Source organism: Solea solea, chromosome 9 (genome assembly GCF_958295425.1).
Source record: "Solea solea chromosome 9, fSolSol10.1, whole genome shotgun sequence".
Classification (NCBI taxonomy): domain Eukaryota; kingdom Metazoa; phylum Chordata; class Actinopteri; order Pleuronectiformes; family Soleidae; genus Solea; species Solea solea.
Window position 1 is genome coordinate 15178527 of NC_081142.1, and position 16610 is coordinate 15195136.

Below are 16610 nucleotides of genomic sequence, written 5' to 3' on the forward strand. Positions count from 1 at the left end.
GACAGAAACAGCTTCATATTAATCAATGTCAACCAGGACAACTGATAAATAAACAATGTCTAAGTACTATTATGAAAAACTCTTATTTATGTATTTATGTTTAATATTTTACTGTGTCGTCTCCTCTCTGTTATGAACTCCCACTCCGATGAATTAGCAGCCATTTTGTTTGTTTCGATGCCAGTGAGCTGTCACGTGCTAACCCGTTCAAACACAGTTTAATTTTGAAAGGTGCGGTTGAATAATAATCACCTTGTGATTCTGTCACTTGACCTACGGTCTGTCCTCCTCGTCTCCTTCTCCTCCTCTTCCTCCTCCTCCTCCTCCGTGGTAAAGTGGGCAGGCGTGACTCGCATGTGCTCCTTGTCATTGGTGAAACACAGAGAGTCGCTTTGTTTATGGGCGTTTAAACGTCCACCGCTGACAATGACCGGCGTCCACTGAGCTCGCACACGGAGTGGACACGCGCAGGAGTTTGTTTTTGTCTGTCGTGACCTTTGAGGAAATCACCACGTTTGCTCCACCTCCGCAGGTAAGTCTGAAACTACGTTTCTTCTTCTTGTTGTTTTTAAACGTAGTCCCACTTCAAACTCTGAAAAAGGCTGTTTATAAAAATGTGCCTTAAACGGAGACCGTAAATATAATAGACCCACAGAAACAGCTATCAACTAGAACAGCACTATTTATTTATTTATTTATTTATATTTTACATATTATTGATAGAAAGTATGTTCACTCTCATTTGATCCCATTCAGTGTACATGAGAAGTGGAAACTAGCCACTGGCTCTAATCTTGTATATTTACATGAAAATGTCTAGTAATATGGTCCCTATTATTAATAAATAAATACATAGGGACAATAAAGAGATAAATATAATTCAATGATTATGTGGAATGCTTGATTTTATTGTGAAATTACCTCATGCAGTTACACAAAATGTCTGTGTGCACTGAGCAGTGTATAACAGTATGTTATTATATGTCATAAAACACTTCTAGGCCATGTTTCACAGGGTATTACAGACTTCACACTCAGTATCTCCTCTCCCAGGGCTGGTCCTGACATGTTAGCAGAACCACCCAACTCCACCCTAAAGTTCCCCAGAAGAAAAACACTGCAAGTTAAGCACAGACTGTGCAGTGACAACTGCAAATACTGGAATTGTGCTTGTATTTATTTGTCATTCTGGCTATTTAAAGGTTTTTAAACACTATCGTCAGACATAGCCAGACATATTTGTTAGTTTTGCTGTCCTCACTTGTAGGAATGGCACTGGGCTCCATAAAGACATTCACACTGGAGCTGGATAGTCCGGTGGATGCGGCATTCACTGGGGGAGAGGTGGTGTCAGGTCAGGTGGTGCTGGAACTCTGCAGGGACACGCGAGTGCTCTCCATGAAGGTGCAGGGGAGAGGGGTGGCCACGGCGCACTGGCTGGAGAACCGTGGCATGAACTCTGTCTACAATGACTACACCTCCAAGACCACCTACTTCAGAAAGAGACAGCATCTGATCCGAGGTCAGTGGTGAAAGCTGTGGACGGGTTTGTCCCCTGTACAGTTTATTCTTCATACTGTCTGGCCATACGGTCGTCCTGCAGTTTTCCATTTTAAATGTACACTTTGAAAACAAAATGTCTCTGATTTGACCAAAAAAAGTTAGATTCTAAATTCTAGCTACTTTAATCAAATTTAATAGATTATATTAGTGCTTTTCCTGTCTGAAAAAGAGCCACAAACTGGGTCAATTAGGCACTGACTGGAGTATCAGTTGTCCAAATATGACTAGTAATAATCATGGCTATTTGAAGTATACAATCGTAGCTTCGCTTCTTAATAACAAGGGATTTATCGTATTTCTTCTGTGCGTATTTTGCAGCTTTGCTGGTACAGTGAGTTGTTTTGAGTATGCATTGCAGCTGCTGCATGACAAGTTGTTGCTCTCTTTTGTGAATTATGTGTGTGTAAAAAGTGCTGAGGTGTTCTGTCATGTGCCAGCTGGGAGACACTGTTTCTTGTAGTCGCTGCAGTTTGTAAAATGAAGCCAGCTGGCTGGGCCAAGTGGGTTGCATGGAAACCTGGGAGAGAAGTTGACACTGGCTAATGTGGATGCATTTGCAAGATAACCTAATACTAACATTAAACACAAAACCAGTGTGCTGAGTCCAAACAACTGTCCGTGACTGGTGGGTGGTGTGTGAGTGAGTGAGTGGGTTTAGGACGTGACAATGTAAAGTGTGAAATTCCACTGGCAGGGAATGAAGCAGGCAGCTTAAAAGCAGAAGCACAGAATACTGACCATCGTGGCTGAGTAAATGACTTGTAGATAGTGGTTAATATTTAATTACATGCTCTGTAAACAGTTCATCTAGTCTGGCTGGATTGGTAAATGTAACGATAAATGGGTCATCTCAGATATTAAAGCTGTGTTTGTTGTTGGTTCAGCAGAATACGCACAACGAAACAAGTAGCTGTAGCAGATTCAAAGCAGTTGGCCCTAAAACGTCGTTCCATGTAGTGTGACATATTATTTACTGCTGCAGCAGCTGCATGAACAGTCGGCACTATGGTCAAAGGTGCACAAGGGACATTTACACATTCAGCTCACATTTCAGGCTAAATCATACACTGTGGCACATTAGCCATTAACTAAGAAACTGTACTGTATTGTGGATCTGTCAGTCAGTCATTTTCTAGTCATTATTTTAAAATACTGTAAAGGTCATTGACAGTTAACCAGTTACCACTAAGCAAAAATGTGTTTTCTACTCACTTTACAGTATGTTAATACTGTAGTCTGAGCAGCTACAAACAAACAAACAAACAATAAACACATTCATTTGATAATAAAACTGCAACTTTCTGGTATTTTTACTAGAGAAATTACTGTTTGTATATATCATAATAAGATGTATGTTTATCAATGACTTGTTTCAGTGTTATGGATACTTCTTCCTTTTTTTGTCAGTTATTATAAGTACTGACAGTACACGTAAGTGTGGGCTAATTTTGAAAAATAAAAGTAATATTACCATATATACAAACGTCTCTGTACATAGTCAGATACAGTGTGTCATACATAGGATTTTAGGTTAGACGTAAAACAAACATGACTGCACTTGCCAGCATTTCACAACCTTCTTTATCAGTATTCTGGATCTACATTTATACTTGCTTGATTGAACCTCAAATGCAGAAAGTGTAGAACTCAGTATAGCCATTACAATGCAGTTCATTCACATAAATGTTTGTTTACTCGATTTAAATCAATAAGAGATCATTTCCCCCAAAACCTTTGCATCCTTAAGTTATTATAGGTTGAATATCTGTTGATCTACCTTTCATGTTTGCACATAAATAACTGCATGATGCAGTAAAAACACATGTGAAGACAAATAGGAATGTTGTGTTTGGTTCTGTTTGACGGAAACTGCAGCAGCAGCAGCAAGAAATGGGGGAGAGGGTGACAGATGGAGGAAAAAGGAAGGAAATGGGGGGGGGGGTTGGACGTTTAAAAAATGCAGCCTATACTACCATGGTAACCAAGAAAACAACATGTGGTTCACCTTGGCCCCACCCTCCTCCACTTAACTGCCTGTTGCTGCTGTCCATTCATTTTAAAATAATGTGACATTAATAATAATAAAGTACATAGAGCTCTGATGTCAGTGTGTCCATGTGCATGTTGCTCATGTTGTACAATTAGAAATGGCAGTTTGTGTACATAGCAGCTCATCTGGTAAACAATGAGGAAGTCACAGAGCTGGTGTGCGTATCTCAGCATTTGGCCAACATGTTGGAGTCATTTGCACCGTGGGGGGAGGGGGGGCTTTATCAGGCTCATCGTTCTGTGCAGCAGGGAACCACATGTTCACCTTATCAGAGACCAACGGCCCCCTGATAGAGTGATAGAGTGATAGAGTGTTGCTCCTTGGCACCACCAGGTGACGTGCTAGGCTTCAGGATTCACCCAGAAAAAAGGGGCTTTCATGAAACTACCTGACTGTTAAAGCAAGCAATACCCAAAAAAACCTCTCCACAGGTTACACCAACCAGTGGGAGCCAGGAGAGAAAAGCTGTCATATCAACGCAAACATTACCTTTCACAACCTTTCTTTTACAACTTTAGTAGTCCTGCACTTGTGCACACTTCCTCTGTGTCACCAGTTGGTGGCAGCAGTCAGCTAACGCATCATCCTAGGGAACAAAGGAGTAAACAACTTTGTTTTTCTCAGATCAGACTTGACTAAAATAACTTTGAGGTGACTAGTGTCTGGGTTATTGATTACAGAAGGACATGGTGGAAGAGAAGAGCACATGTTGGTGAAAGTTAATGTCAGTGGCTTTAGATTTTGCATGGGCGCTATGAAAAGTGCAAATAAAACCAATGATGTGCAAGGTTCAGTAAGTGGTGATTTGTAGTTCCCCGGTGCTAATAATAGAATATCTGGAGCTGTTTAGTAAGCTTTGAGGCATAGCTATGTGTTTTCCATGTGTGTGCTTGATCCGAGCAGCGAAACAGTACACTCACTTCCAACATAGAAGCAGTGGAGTAAACATCTCTGGCCCAGGGTGAAACTATTTTTCCTCAGCGCTGTGCAGGGAGCACCCCTGCCAGACTGAGGCATGCTCAGTAGGCCTGTTTTCTTCTAAGAACCTGTAACCATTAATCATTTTCAGGCTTGCCTGTTTTCCTCCCAACTCTCTCCACACCCAGTCTGCATGTTTATTATGGTGCGTTTGTGCTCAGTCTGGAAATATGGATGCTACAAGTAGAATTGTTGCTTAGTGAGATGGTGAGAAGTATCAAGTAATGTGTATTTTATATGACACTCTTATCACTTGTCGTATGACTATCAGGTGATAGATAGTCATACGTCAGTCATAGAAGATTTTGCAAGTGAAAGTAATATGTTTGCACTTTCATTTTCATTATGATTGCTGGCATTTTGAGGTAGTTCATGTTCTCACATTACTGTTATTGTTGTCACACACCAACAGACTTACCTGTAAATGAGCAGGTGACTTTTGGTAAAATGAAGTAAAACATAATTTTGTTGGCGAATTTCTCTGTGTGATTACAAAATATCAGTGCACCACAAAAACCTGCTGCAGTGTTTGCAACAGTCCTGATGAGTATGTTGTTTGACCAATTTTGCCCTTCTCTCTTCTGGCTTGATTTTAAAAACTTCACTGATCACTTTAAAATCTGGTACATGTCTGGCTTTGAGCTACAGAGCAGAAATATGTAAAGCTTTTACATCCTCAGGTGGGGCCCACCTTCTGTCTGTTGCAAAGACAGAAAATATAAGGGTAACCACGCTAAGACTAAGTGTCTTGCTCAAGGACACATATAGACTTGCAGAGCCAGGAATTGAACCCACAACCTTCTATTTGTAAGACAACTCGTCCTACCATGGCTCAATCCTAACTCCTCAATTTTTAAATACTTTTACTTCTAAACTTTATGTACAAATATGTAATTTATATCAGAAAATTACTTTTGATCCTTAAGTACAGCAAATGCCATACACTTTAAGACTTTTACTTAAGTAATATTATATATATATATATATATATATATATATAAAAAAGTGACTTCAACTTCTACCAAAGTCATTTTGTGGTAAGGTACTTTATACAAGACTGAGTATAAGTATATGAACGTTAACATAAACCATCCAAGAAATATCAAGTTGAAATGATCTAAATCTACTGCATTATTCTTCAGAAAAACAAGAGTTATTGTGACTTATTTAAAAACACGGAACAGAAAATTCGGAGCCGGATCAGAGCACGTGACGGCACCGTCCAGCCTCCGTCTCTCTCCTCAGGCTTTACATAATAAGTTTCACAAAGCCCCGCCCACTTTCCAGGCTCCAAATAAGTGCGATCTGTGGTGGCGTTCATCACACTGAGCTTTAAACCTGTAAATCGAAAGTCGTCCGCAGCGCGAACACTCACTGCTGCACACTTATACACGCACCGTGGGACGCTTTAGAGGACTTACTGGAAGAAACAGCTGAGCACGAAAATGATTTTCGACAATTTGAAAAAGTTTGACATCGTCTTCGACTCACCGGAGTTGGACTGTCCTCCGGTGTACAGCAGCGGGGACGTGGTGTCCGGCCGTGTGGTGCTGGACCTCTGCAGGGAGAGCAAGGTGGACTCACTGAAGCTCCACGCCGAAGGTTTTGCCAAAGTCCACTGGACCGAGTCCCGGTCCGCGGGCTCCAGCACCGCCTACACCCAGAACTACAGCGACGAAGTGGAGTACCTGAACCGGAGAGAGGTGCTGCTGCAGGCAGGTCAGTCAGTCCGCTGTGAGGATGGAGGACAGGCGGCTGCTGCTGCTGCTGCATCCTGTCCCCGTGTCCTGTTGTAAAGGATCAAATCTGCTATTTCATATGAATACAAGAAGATAGAGACTGTTTTGGTCTGTGCTGGAATCACGGTTTTCACGGTTTATTATGAGAGTGAAAAATAGTTCTGCTGACCCTGTTTGTGTCTAAGTGCTCTGCAAGCTTGAAACGACACAACCAGACACTAATGATTTAGAAAACAAATTAAGCTTAAATGAGTGAGTGCAAATGACTGAGACATGAAAAATGATGTTTACTCTCTTGGTGTAAACTTTGTTCAACAAGTAAAGCTGCTCGTTCAGACTGAGGAAAACACCTCATTCATGCATCCAAACTTATCCACTGACAAAGTGATTTGATGTTAAATATTTTCTTTGTTTTAAAAACACCAAAGCTGCACATGCTGCTGCAGCAGCTGAGTCTCTACATGCTTTTTGGTTTCTGGGAAAACATCTGCTGAAAGAGACTATAGTCTTGATGTCAGACGCTTCCTGGTCTGAAGAAAATCCTGGGTTGTTTTTCTTCTCTGAAATGAGTGGGAGAGCCTCGGGTTTCTGTCTCCATTCATTGGGCACAGACTTGTTTTGGTTTCATGTGTGCTCAGTAAATCCACAGTCAGGGCTTTTGTGGAGTTTTATGGTGTTTTTCGCTGCTTGGTTTGGCCTCTGTTTTAAACCAGCAAATTAAAAACACAATACAATGTATAGTTGTATAGTTTCTGGAGATTTTGTATTATTATTTTTTTTTTTTTTTGAGGTGTGCCTGTGTGAAAAAAAACAAAGGATTGGACTGAGACAATATTGCGATTAAAATCAAACTGCAGCTGACAAAAGGACAAAACACGATGCAAACGTGTGCATTGAGAGGGTGAAAAACAAGAGGAGTTGAGATGGTGTAAAATACCGCTTGAGGAAAAACATGTTCTCACTCAGCACAATGGAGCTAGGACCGCCCCTCTGAGCAAGCACAGAGCAGAGGCCATGTGATTGCAAAGAGAGACCGATTTCTCTTTCAGCAAAAGTCACGCTACAACAATGTGGTCATACTCTCTCCATGTCGACTACATTTGTACAGATTTCCAGAGAAAACTTTGTTTTTTACTGCGGCAATCGCTTTATTGCTTCATGGTCTTTTCCAGGAAATAATGTGACACACCTTGTTCTTGAAATAAAACGAACAAAACAAAAGTAATAAATGCTTTTCTTCCCTCTGTCTTTATTCCAGATAATGGAGAAGTAACCGTGCTCCCTGCAGGCAGACATGAATTTCCATTCAGCTTCCAGTTGCCCGAGGAGACGCTGGTCACCTCCTTTGAGGGGAAACATGGCAGCATCCGCTACTGGGTTAAAGTTAAGCTCCACAGGCCGTGGGCCACCGTCAGGAAGCTGAAGAAGGAGTTTACAGTCATTGAGCCCATTGACATCAATACACCAGCCTTACTGGTGAGTCTCAGCTCTCACTGTCCACAAACATTTCATTACACACTTCATTGTTGTGCCGCATGGTCCGAGGCTCTTGCTCACCGGCTCCCACCGTTCACAGGCGCCACAAGCTGGAACAAAGGATAAGATGGCCCGGGCTTGGTATCGCAACTTTGGACAGGTGTCGGTAACGGCAAAGATTGACCGCAAAGGCTACACACCCGGTAAGAGTCTGGCAGTCGAAACGACAGCCTCCGATAACAAGGCCAGATTGGAAGTGTGTGTGGTTTCTAACGTGCTTCCTCTCGCCGCAGGTGAGGTGATCCCTGTGTTTGCCGAGTTCGACAACTCTACCTCCAGATCAGTTGTGCCCAAAGCCTTCATCACGCAGACGCAGACCTTCATCGCTCGCGGCACAATGAAACAGAAGCGCTCAGTGGTGGCCACGCTGTCCGGTGACTTTGTGGGCGCCAGACGCAGGGAGACTTGGCACGGGCGGGCCATCAAAATCCCACCCGTGGGGCCTTCCATCCTGCAGTGCCGCATCATCAAAGTAGAGTACATGCTCAAGGTGAGGCTTCGTCAACAGCGACTTCCTTCTTGTGATTTCCGATGCGGTAAAGGCATCGTTCTGTGCACGTTCCTGTACCTAACAACAGTTTGCCTCTTTTCCTCCCAACAGGTTTGTGTCGATGTTCCTGGAACATCAAAGCTGTGTCTGGAGCTGCCGCTGGTCATCGGCACCATCCCCCTCCACCCCTTTGGCAGCCGGACCTCCAGCGTCAGCAGCCAGTACAGTGTCAACCTGGAGTGGCTGCGTATGGCCATCCCTGAGCAGCCTGAACGTAAGTGTCCTCTGTATAAGCTGAAATGTTATAATAAATAGCACAGTAGGGAAATGGCTCTCATCATTTCTGCTTGAATTGGCTCGTTAATAGCAAAGAATAGAAGTTTTGTTCACCGACTTTGGTGAAAGAGATATTGTCTTTAATAATCCAGACAGTGTTCAGGGATGTTTGCACTCGTTGTCACACGACACAGAAGTTGCTACTTTTAGCTTTCAAAGAGCTTCTCTAACCTCTTTTACTTTGTGAGCTAAGTTTGATCACTCTATTGCCAAAGTACCACAGGGCCAGATGCATAAACAAATAAAGGGTTTGATTTAGCTGAGATTTATCTCTGCTCAAATCAGTATTTATTAGTGCAAACGGCAACTCATGGATTACTGAATCTTTAACTACACTGGTGACTCAGTAGCTCAATGTTTGGACCTGTCTTTCCCTGTAGCTCCCCCAGATTACAGCTCTGTGGTGACAGAGGAGGAGGCTGAACAGTGCAACAACACCGTGCTCTCACAGCCGGCTGAGGACCTGAGTGGAATCCTGGAGCGCCCCCTCATGGCTTTTGTCCAAGAGTTTCGCTTCCGACCTCCACCTGTGTACTGCGAGGTGAGTCACGGCATGCTTGAAACGACACTGAACCTCACCCACAGTTTCACCTTTGATTGAATAAATTATAAATCAGCCCATCATTAATCTCATTTCTTTTTCTTTCCTACCTACAGATTGACCCCAACCCTCAGCCCCTGAACATGAGACCTCGCTGCATGACGTGTTGAACCATGCACTCTGCAAAGTCAAAGTCAAGCGAATGAAAATGAATGAAACGAATCAAGAGATTTGTCTTCTCCCAGATTACTTCTCTGATGAACGGCGCCAGGTCCCAACAAGTGTTGTGGAGAGAGACTGGATGCCACGGAGCGGTCCGGAGAGGAGGAGCTCACAGGAACTGGGTGTCAGTGGAGAAGCTGCCACTTCATTTCAAATCCATAAAGTAAAGTGGACGTGTTCCTGTTCTGTTTTTCGGAGGAAGCAACTTCTCTACATCAGTTCCTGTTCTCCCCCGGGTGAATTTGAATTCACAAGAAAGAGGGCTGCAAGTATGTCCCAATCAACGATTCCCTCGTGTGAAGTGAAGCGATTTTTGAAGAGATTGGGACAGTTTGGGGTGGAAAATTGAGAATTTAAGTCGCAGTTGGTGTACAAATGTTTGAAACAAAGATCACTCTTGAGAAGTTGACAGAATGTTTACAGGCACATTGTCATCTCTGAGTGTCGTAAAGAAAGAAGTGCAATTATTCTTATGTTTCCACTCCCCTTTGAACACCTTAAATTGCTATGCAGTGTTTGACTCATTAGCAATGTGCCTTTTATGATTTCTACTGTTCCTTAAGCTACATACTGTATCTGTAAGTGTGATGGTGAAGCAGACGAGTCAAATAAGCAAAATGTATTTAATGCATGCAGGTAACGATATGTAAAAGGGAAAATATTTATGCCTTAAATATCTGCAGTAGAGTATTGCGTGAGCGTTTCAGGGAGTTGTTCTATCTTTTGAGATTAACGCATCCTGAAAGAACTCGGAAGAACAAAAAAAACGGTTTGACTGTACGTGGAGAAATTCCACTTGTTGACGAAAGGTCAGGTAGCAGTAGTTGTTGATTTAATCACAACTAAGCAAAAATAGGACAAGCAGTTTGTGTATAAAGCTGCACGTGGGCTCAGATGAGCTCTCTTGGCTGCTAAAACAAAAGGAGGAGATGGAGACCGGAGCCTTGTGCTCTGAAGCTTTTGATGGGAGCCAGATCGGCTCGGTGCTGTGGTGCTTTGTGACGCTCGGAGTAAAGACGCTCGGCGTTACGTGAAGCCTTGAGCTGGAGATGCCACTGAAATGTATGGATAAAGAACATTCCAAAAAAACTCATGAGGACTATATATTTTTTTATCCTTAACTTCCAAAAAACTGGTCTTCAGCTGTGCCACTTCCCTGGCGTGCACTGAAAAACCAAATGTTTTTTTTTATACAAATGCAGTTGTTGATTCATAATCTTGCCAAAGTTTTGTTATTGTTTTTTCTAATAAATTCTTTGAATGAATGTTTGTCTCCATTGTTTTCCTTGACTGGCTGTAAACTACTGAGAAACCAATGTTGCGTGCCAGTGGATTGGTACATCATGTTCAACAGTGTGAGTCAAAACTATAATGATGTCAAGGGCAGGATTCACTGAGGAAACAAGCTCCTCAATGGAAAAACAATCATTACAGACACAAGCCTCTGACAGCTCAGATATTGTTGACTTGCGCAATTCTGTTCAAGTCAACACCGAATGATCTATCGCAAGCTGGCGTTAAATACCTGGATCTCATTGAGAGTTTATATTGTTTGCATGAATTTCCAAACAAAAAGTATCTCGGCTATTTGGAAATTCAACACATCACACATAATATTACGCACATCTGTAAACACACGCCAACATGAAGGCCAGCTGAAGAAATTCTTCAACAAGCAGAAGGTAAAAAAAAAGAAGATGTTCAGTGCAGTGCTGTGAAATAAGAGCTAAGTGCTTCAGGAAGAAGTGTCACACATAAAGAGAACAACATAAAATTCACTTAAATCACTTCTAAATAAAAAACAAACAAACAGTGTGTGAGGAGATAAGATAGGTTCTATAGTTGTAAGTGCCTTTATTAATCCCCCTTAGAGGAAATTCAAGTTGACACAGCAACAAAAAGTAATGAGAGATAAATAAGAACAGCAATACATTTTGGCCTAATATAAATGTAGTAGAAATACTGAACAAAGTGACAACAAACAATATAAGGTGCAAAAACATTTTGTGACTGGGTCTGAGCTTTAGCTTCAGTCTCATCCTCCTCACTGTCCAGCTCCATCCTCACCTGTGTGTGTGTGCGCAGTTATTTACAGACTCCTCAAAGCAACGTTGTCATTCTGTGATGATCTCACCACAAATAATACAGAATTGTGTGTCCAAGTTAGCATGGAAGCAACTTAAGTTCTCGTCATCCAAAACAAAAAGAAACCTCACTATCACTTCCACCGAGTAGGAAGTAAAAAAAATCAGAATGTATGGACCAAACAATAACTGAATATAATGCTCAATAGAATATTGGTTCTCAAACAGTGGTACGTGTACCGCCAGTGGTACGTGAGTTTCCCCTGGTGGTACAGCGTATGTGATCAGAGTGGAGCTGAGGAATTTTGGCCAGAGTGCGTAGAAAATTAAACAAATGACAAAAAGAATATGGGATAATGGTGTTACTCCGAGAGCTCAGTATTTTCTCAGTTGGTGCGTGATATAAAAACAGTTTGAGAACCACTGCATGAGAGGTCTGGACTCTATAACTGACACCAGGTCTTTCTCTGGCCTCTCTCCACAGGTTGTTCAAAGGTCAAGCAGAGCAGCCGACTGTAAAGGAAAGCAGTGGTTATTAATATCGTCCTGTCTAAGTAATGACCCAATTCTGTTGCGGCATCCTTGTGATCAAAGAAATGAGTGTTTAGTATAAGTATAAGTGAGATGGATGATTGCTCCCACAATAACAGAGTTGATTGTGTTTGCAAGGGACTGAAGTGAGAGTCGTCAATCACCAGGATGACACACGCATTGAACCTGTTTATTAAAGAACGCAGGCATGATGAAAGGAGTGAGCAACATGTTTATGACTTTTTAACCTTTACAAATGCCTGTTGTCAAACCTGCTTGTCCAGCAATGGTGTGAGAAACCATAGTTTGAATACTCAGTTTTTTTTAACATTTTGTATACTGTCACACTACATTGTCCTCTCTTGAAAACATACTTTCACAGGTTGTAACCTACATACCTCCAGTCTTGCCTCAGGCTAACCGTTGGCCCAGATTGATGGTGGACATGCACGACACATCGTTTTGTAAACCTGCTTTCTCCACTGTACGTGAAATGTAAGGGAAAAGCATAAAAACCTTGAACTTAAAGCTTAGCATCGTAACTCATGGACGACAGGAAACATAAAACACAGTGTACACACTAAGTGTTTAATGCCTGAAAAAAACAAAGTAATAACATAATCCATTCTGTTTATTCTCTCATGTGAAACCTGTACAACCCCAAACAAATGATTTGAGAAACAAATCATTTTGTTCCCCCTATTCTTGGGGAACTTGCTCCTGCTCCCAGTATTTTAATTTGTTTGTTCGCTTACTCGGCACTTTGCACATCTTCTTTATTGTTGTGTTGTCTGTGTGTGAGTCTGTGTTGTACTGCTGTGTTGTCTCTTGGAAATTAGACCCTGTGTCTCAGTGGGGTAACCTGCATAAATAAAGGTGAAATTTGAATGAAATACAAAAGCGAATCTCCTCATCGAATCTCGTGTAGACCCCTGTCTGTCTGTCTGTCCTGTGCAGTTTAATCTTAAAGTGATGGGTGCAAGAGGAAAGTTACACTGGATTGGACCATGATGTTATTATAAAATCCTGACTTCATTGTAGCTGAGCAACAGCAGCCAGATTAGAATTTTAAAGGAGTCCTCGTTCATTTGGCCATAGAGTGTGTTTACTGAGAAAACTAATATTGGGCTTCCTGAAGCACTGCACTGGTTACAACTTATACAAAACATTATGAGAAGGAAAGATTGTCCATTTGATTCATGTGATTATAATCCCCTCAACCCTGGTTTAGTCCTTCCACACCAAACTCACCTCACACTGTTCACAAGAACAGAATCACATGAATGATTTCCATGACTGTAAACTGCAAAACTATCATACACAAGAGTATGTGTACTTAAAGTAAGCACAAAGGTAGTTCGAGGGGTTGTTGTTGGTTTAGAAGGATATTTCCAAGAAGGAGCCTAGTTACAGGAATCCTACCTTGCCTCCAAGCAACAGTTAGAACTCAGACACTGTTGACAGGCTGCTGAACTCTTTTTGGCTGATCACGCCACCAGACACACACAGAAACAGCCAGGGATTACTAATTTTGACTCTGCCCCAAACAAGCTCTGGCAAATCACAGTGCAGCAGTGACGGCATCATCAGCGTAGCACTCCAATCCATTCACTTGTCTCACCTCCAGCACACAGGCCGCTGAGCTTTCAAGTACAATGAAGCGGACAGCGTTTAACACTTAATAACAGATCGGGTTTCAGACACCGTGAGACGTGTAACATGAGACTCACAGTCAGACTTTTTCAACGCTAATGGATGAAGATTAGCCGATATGGCACGATATGGCTCCGTGGAGAGGCACGCGGATGATGCGGTTTTCGCACACAAATGTCACACAAATGACATCACGCGTGGTCAATGTCAAAGGTGTCAAACTATGTTCCAGCTTGTAAGAGATCAAATGTGTTTCTCCAGTCTATTGTGTCAACTGTCATTATCAGCAGTCATTATTATTGTGGATTTAGTCACGGAGTTTTGCTATTTAGGAAATAATGATTCAACAGAGTGTATAGTGAGTCGAAACTTTAGATGTTGACAAAATAGTCAGACAGTCTTCCATCAGGAAAGAGAATTCACACATTTACAGGTAAAATAATATGCTTGTCACATGTGCAGAGAAATGCAAAGCGACAGATTAATTAGACCGTGATTATGGAGACAAATACAAATGAGAAGCTGCTGAAGAAAAGCAAAACAATTGACTGTGTTTACCACCTTCTCCAAGTCTTCTATGCCCAGACATGTCCTGTTATGACGTGTGAGAAACTGGAAAACACCTTTGTCCTCATTTGACCTCACAGTTCTATTCAGTGGAATATTGTACACTAAAAAATACATCATCATTTCATTTCTTTATTTATTTTTATTGTTTTCTTTTGTTATTTTTTTGAGTGTCCAGAAAAGTGCTTTAGAAATGTGATGTATTATTCATATTAATATTATTAAAATGGGAGATATTTTATCAGTTCATAACTATGTTACTCACACACTGGTGGGACGTTAAATGGATGTTGAATTTGTGTGGGTTTTTTTTTTTTTTAATCAGTGTTGGGCCTTCTGCAGATCACCAGCTCAGAGAAAAACAGACCGACCAAAACAAAACAAAGATTATTTTCCTCCAGTGTTGAGTTAATTAAGCGACAAGGCCATATCAGAGTTTGTCAAAAACATCCTAACACCTTGACGTGTTTGAGGGGAAGGCAGTGAAACCCCCCTGCACGTCGTCGAGTGTGCAGATTTGTTCATGGCCAACTATGTTTTGTCTTCCCCTTAGCCTGTGTTCCATATTTGCATTTCGGATGTTGGGGAGCCACGCGGTTGGTGTAAGGGGTTAGCATTCTTGCCTTTGCAGCAACAAGACCCAGGTTTGTGACCCTTTCTGCCTTTCGGGCCTTTCTGCATGTTCTTTGTGAGTGAGCTTTCTCAGGGTTCAGTGAATTCCTCCCACAGTCCAAAGACATGCAGATTTGGGGCTTCGGTAAATTGGACACATGACTATAAGTGGATGGCTGTTTGTCTCTATATGTGGCCGTGTGATGGACTGGCGATTTGTCTAGGGTGTGACCCCGCCTATCGCTCTATGTCAGCTGAGATTGGCACAGCACCCCTTGCGATCCCTGTCTTTTACATCCAAGGGTGACTTTGCAATTAGTAACCGACTGAATATCCTCTTCCAAGTATGTAGGCTGGACCTGTAAAAGCCCTTTAGCGACATAGAATGTGAGACCCAAGGGAACTTATTCACAGACTACATACAATACATGGTTGATAGAATAGGCTTATGAGCTTTATAATGGCGTTGTATGCACCTGCTTGTGTTGTTGGGGTGGGGATCTTCTTGCAGCAGCCCACCCACCCACCGCCCCCTTCCAAGTCTTGAGAGAAAACAGTGTAACTGTATAGGGCTCACAGAGCGGAGCACTGCATGAAAAAAACACCTCAAGTATATTCTGAAAAACATTATGTTAAAAACATACCAACCAAAAAAACACCAGCTTTGTTTATATCTGCTCCTCCCCTGTTTAAGGCTCCCACCAAACCCATGTGTTGCTCTGTGCAGCTCATTATCTGTCTGTTATCTCTTTGTCTGTGCACTGAGCGATGCTCTTTGTTTGTGAATCTTGCTCAGTACAATGGAGGCTCCACAAAGAGCCCAAAAAGTACATGACGTGATAAATCTCGACACGTAGGAATCACCCTTCAATATCTTGAGGCGCCATCACAGCACACGTCAAGTATCATCAGATACCTCATCAGCTATAAAACAAACAATCAAAAAAAAGCTCTAAAATAAATACCTAGTTTGCAAGACGAGTTTAGTTTCAGGCATTACGTATTATTTGCATGGAAGAAGTAGGAAAATGTCTTAATCCATTATGCACTTATAAAACTCAGATTGACTAATAATTTGTGGTGTAAATCTATGGTTGCCACAACAAGTTTAAATTTAAATCTAAGTAAGTATAAGTAATTAGTAATACTTATATATATATATAATGTATATCTTATATAATACTTCTGACTGGCAGCAATGACAAATGAGTAGTTTTCCATCCAAGTGAAACTGCTATGCTTTAAAAACACAGTGAACTGGTCTTATACATTATTCCCTGTAGATGTATCGTATATACAAGCTGTTTCCCCTTCGCACGTGACGGTGCACGTGGCCGGGCTGTTTGTTTGAGGGAGCTGGCTGCCTTCCAGCAGCGAGAAACTTTCTCCTTCAATAATGTGACAAAAATGAAAGCAGCACTCAGGAATGTATTTTTCTTGGAAAGAGTACAAGATTAGCACATCGTATAGCTCTCCTTGAGCTGCAGAGCAGGAAAACAACAGCAGCACTGAGCTGGAGAGAGGAGTGAGTCATGACTTGAATGTATTGCACAATCGGGCCAAAAGGAACAGTATGTCCCAACAATGCAAAACAAATCAGATTGAAATAAGTCATGAACAAGTCGTCAGGACGGTGTTAGACTCCAACTCAAGTGACTCCTTTTGCAGTTTTCCCCTCTACAAAGCAGTAGTCTCAGCAGAGTAAAGT

The 16610-nt window shown here is 41.9% G+C and overlaps 1 protein-coding gene across 2 annotated transcripts; it reads left to right on the top strand.

Moving 5' to 3' along the window:
- The first annotated feature begins 395 nt into the window (after nt 1-395).
- Nucleotides 396-10720, top strand: arrdc2 (arrestin domain containing 2). Of its 2 annotated transcripts, XM_058638784.1 has the most exons (8): nt 396-532; nt 1268-1522; nt 7589-7806; nt 7907-8009; nt 8100-8356; nt 8468-8630; nt 9073-9233; nt 9350-10720. In XM_058638784.1, the coding sequence occupies exons 2-8, from the start codon at nt 1270-1272 to the stop codon at nt 9401-9403; spliced, it is 1209 nt and encodes a 402-aa protein (XP_058494767.1). In that variant the 5' UTR covers nt 396-532; nt 1268-1269; the 3' UTR covers nt 9404-10720. The 2 variants fall into 2 exon arrangements, with proteins under 2 accessions (XP_058494767.1, XP_058494766.1); XM_058638783.1 differs by lacking the exons at nt 396-532; nt 1268-1522 and adding an exon at nt 5892-6310.
- Nucleotides 10721-16610: the final 5890 nt, after the last annotated feature.

Excerpts from the sequence above, each read along its gene's own strand:
- arrdc2 (XM_058638783.1), top strand. The coding sequence starts at position 6,037 with ATGATTTTCGACAATTTGAAAAAGTTTGACATCGTCTTCGACTCACCG. Across the intron at positions 6,311-7,588 it reads AGAGGTGCTGCTGCAGGCAG|ATAATGGAGAAGTAACCGTG; the intron begins GTCAGTCAGTCC and ends TCTTTATTCCAG. Across the intron at positions 9,234-9,349 it reads CTCCACCTGTGTACTGCGAG|ATTGACCCCAACCCTCAGCC; the intron begins GTGAGTCACGGC and ends TCCTACCTACAG.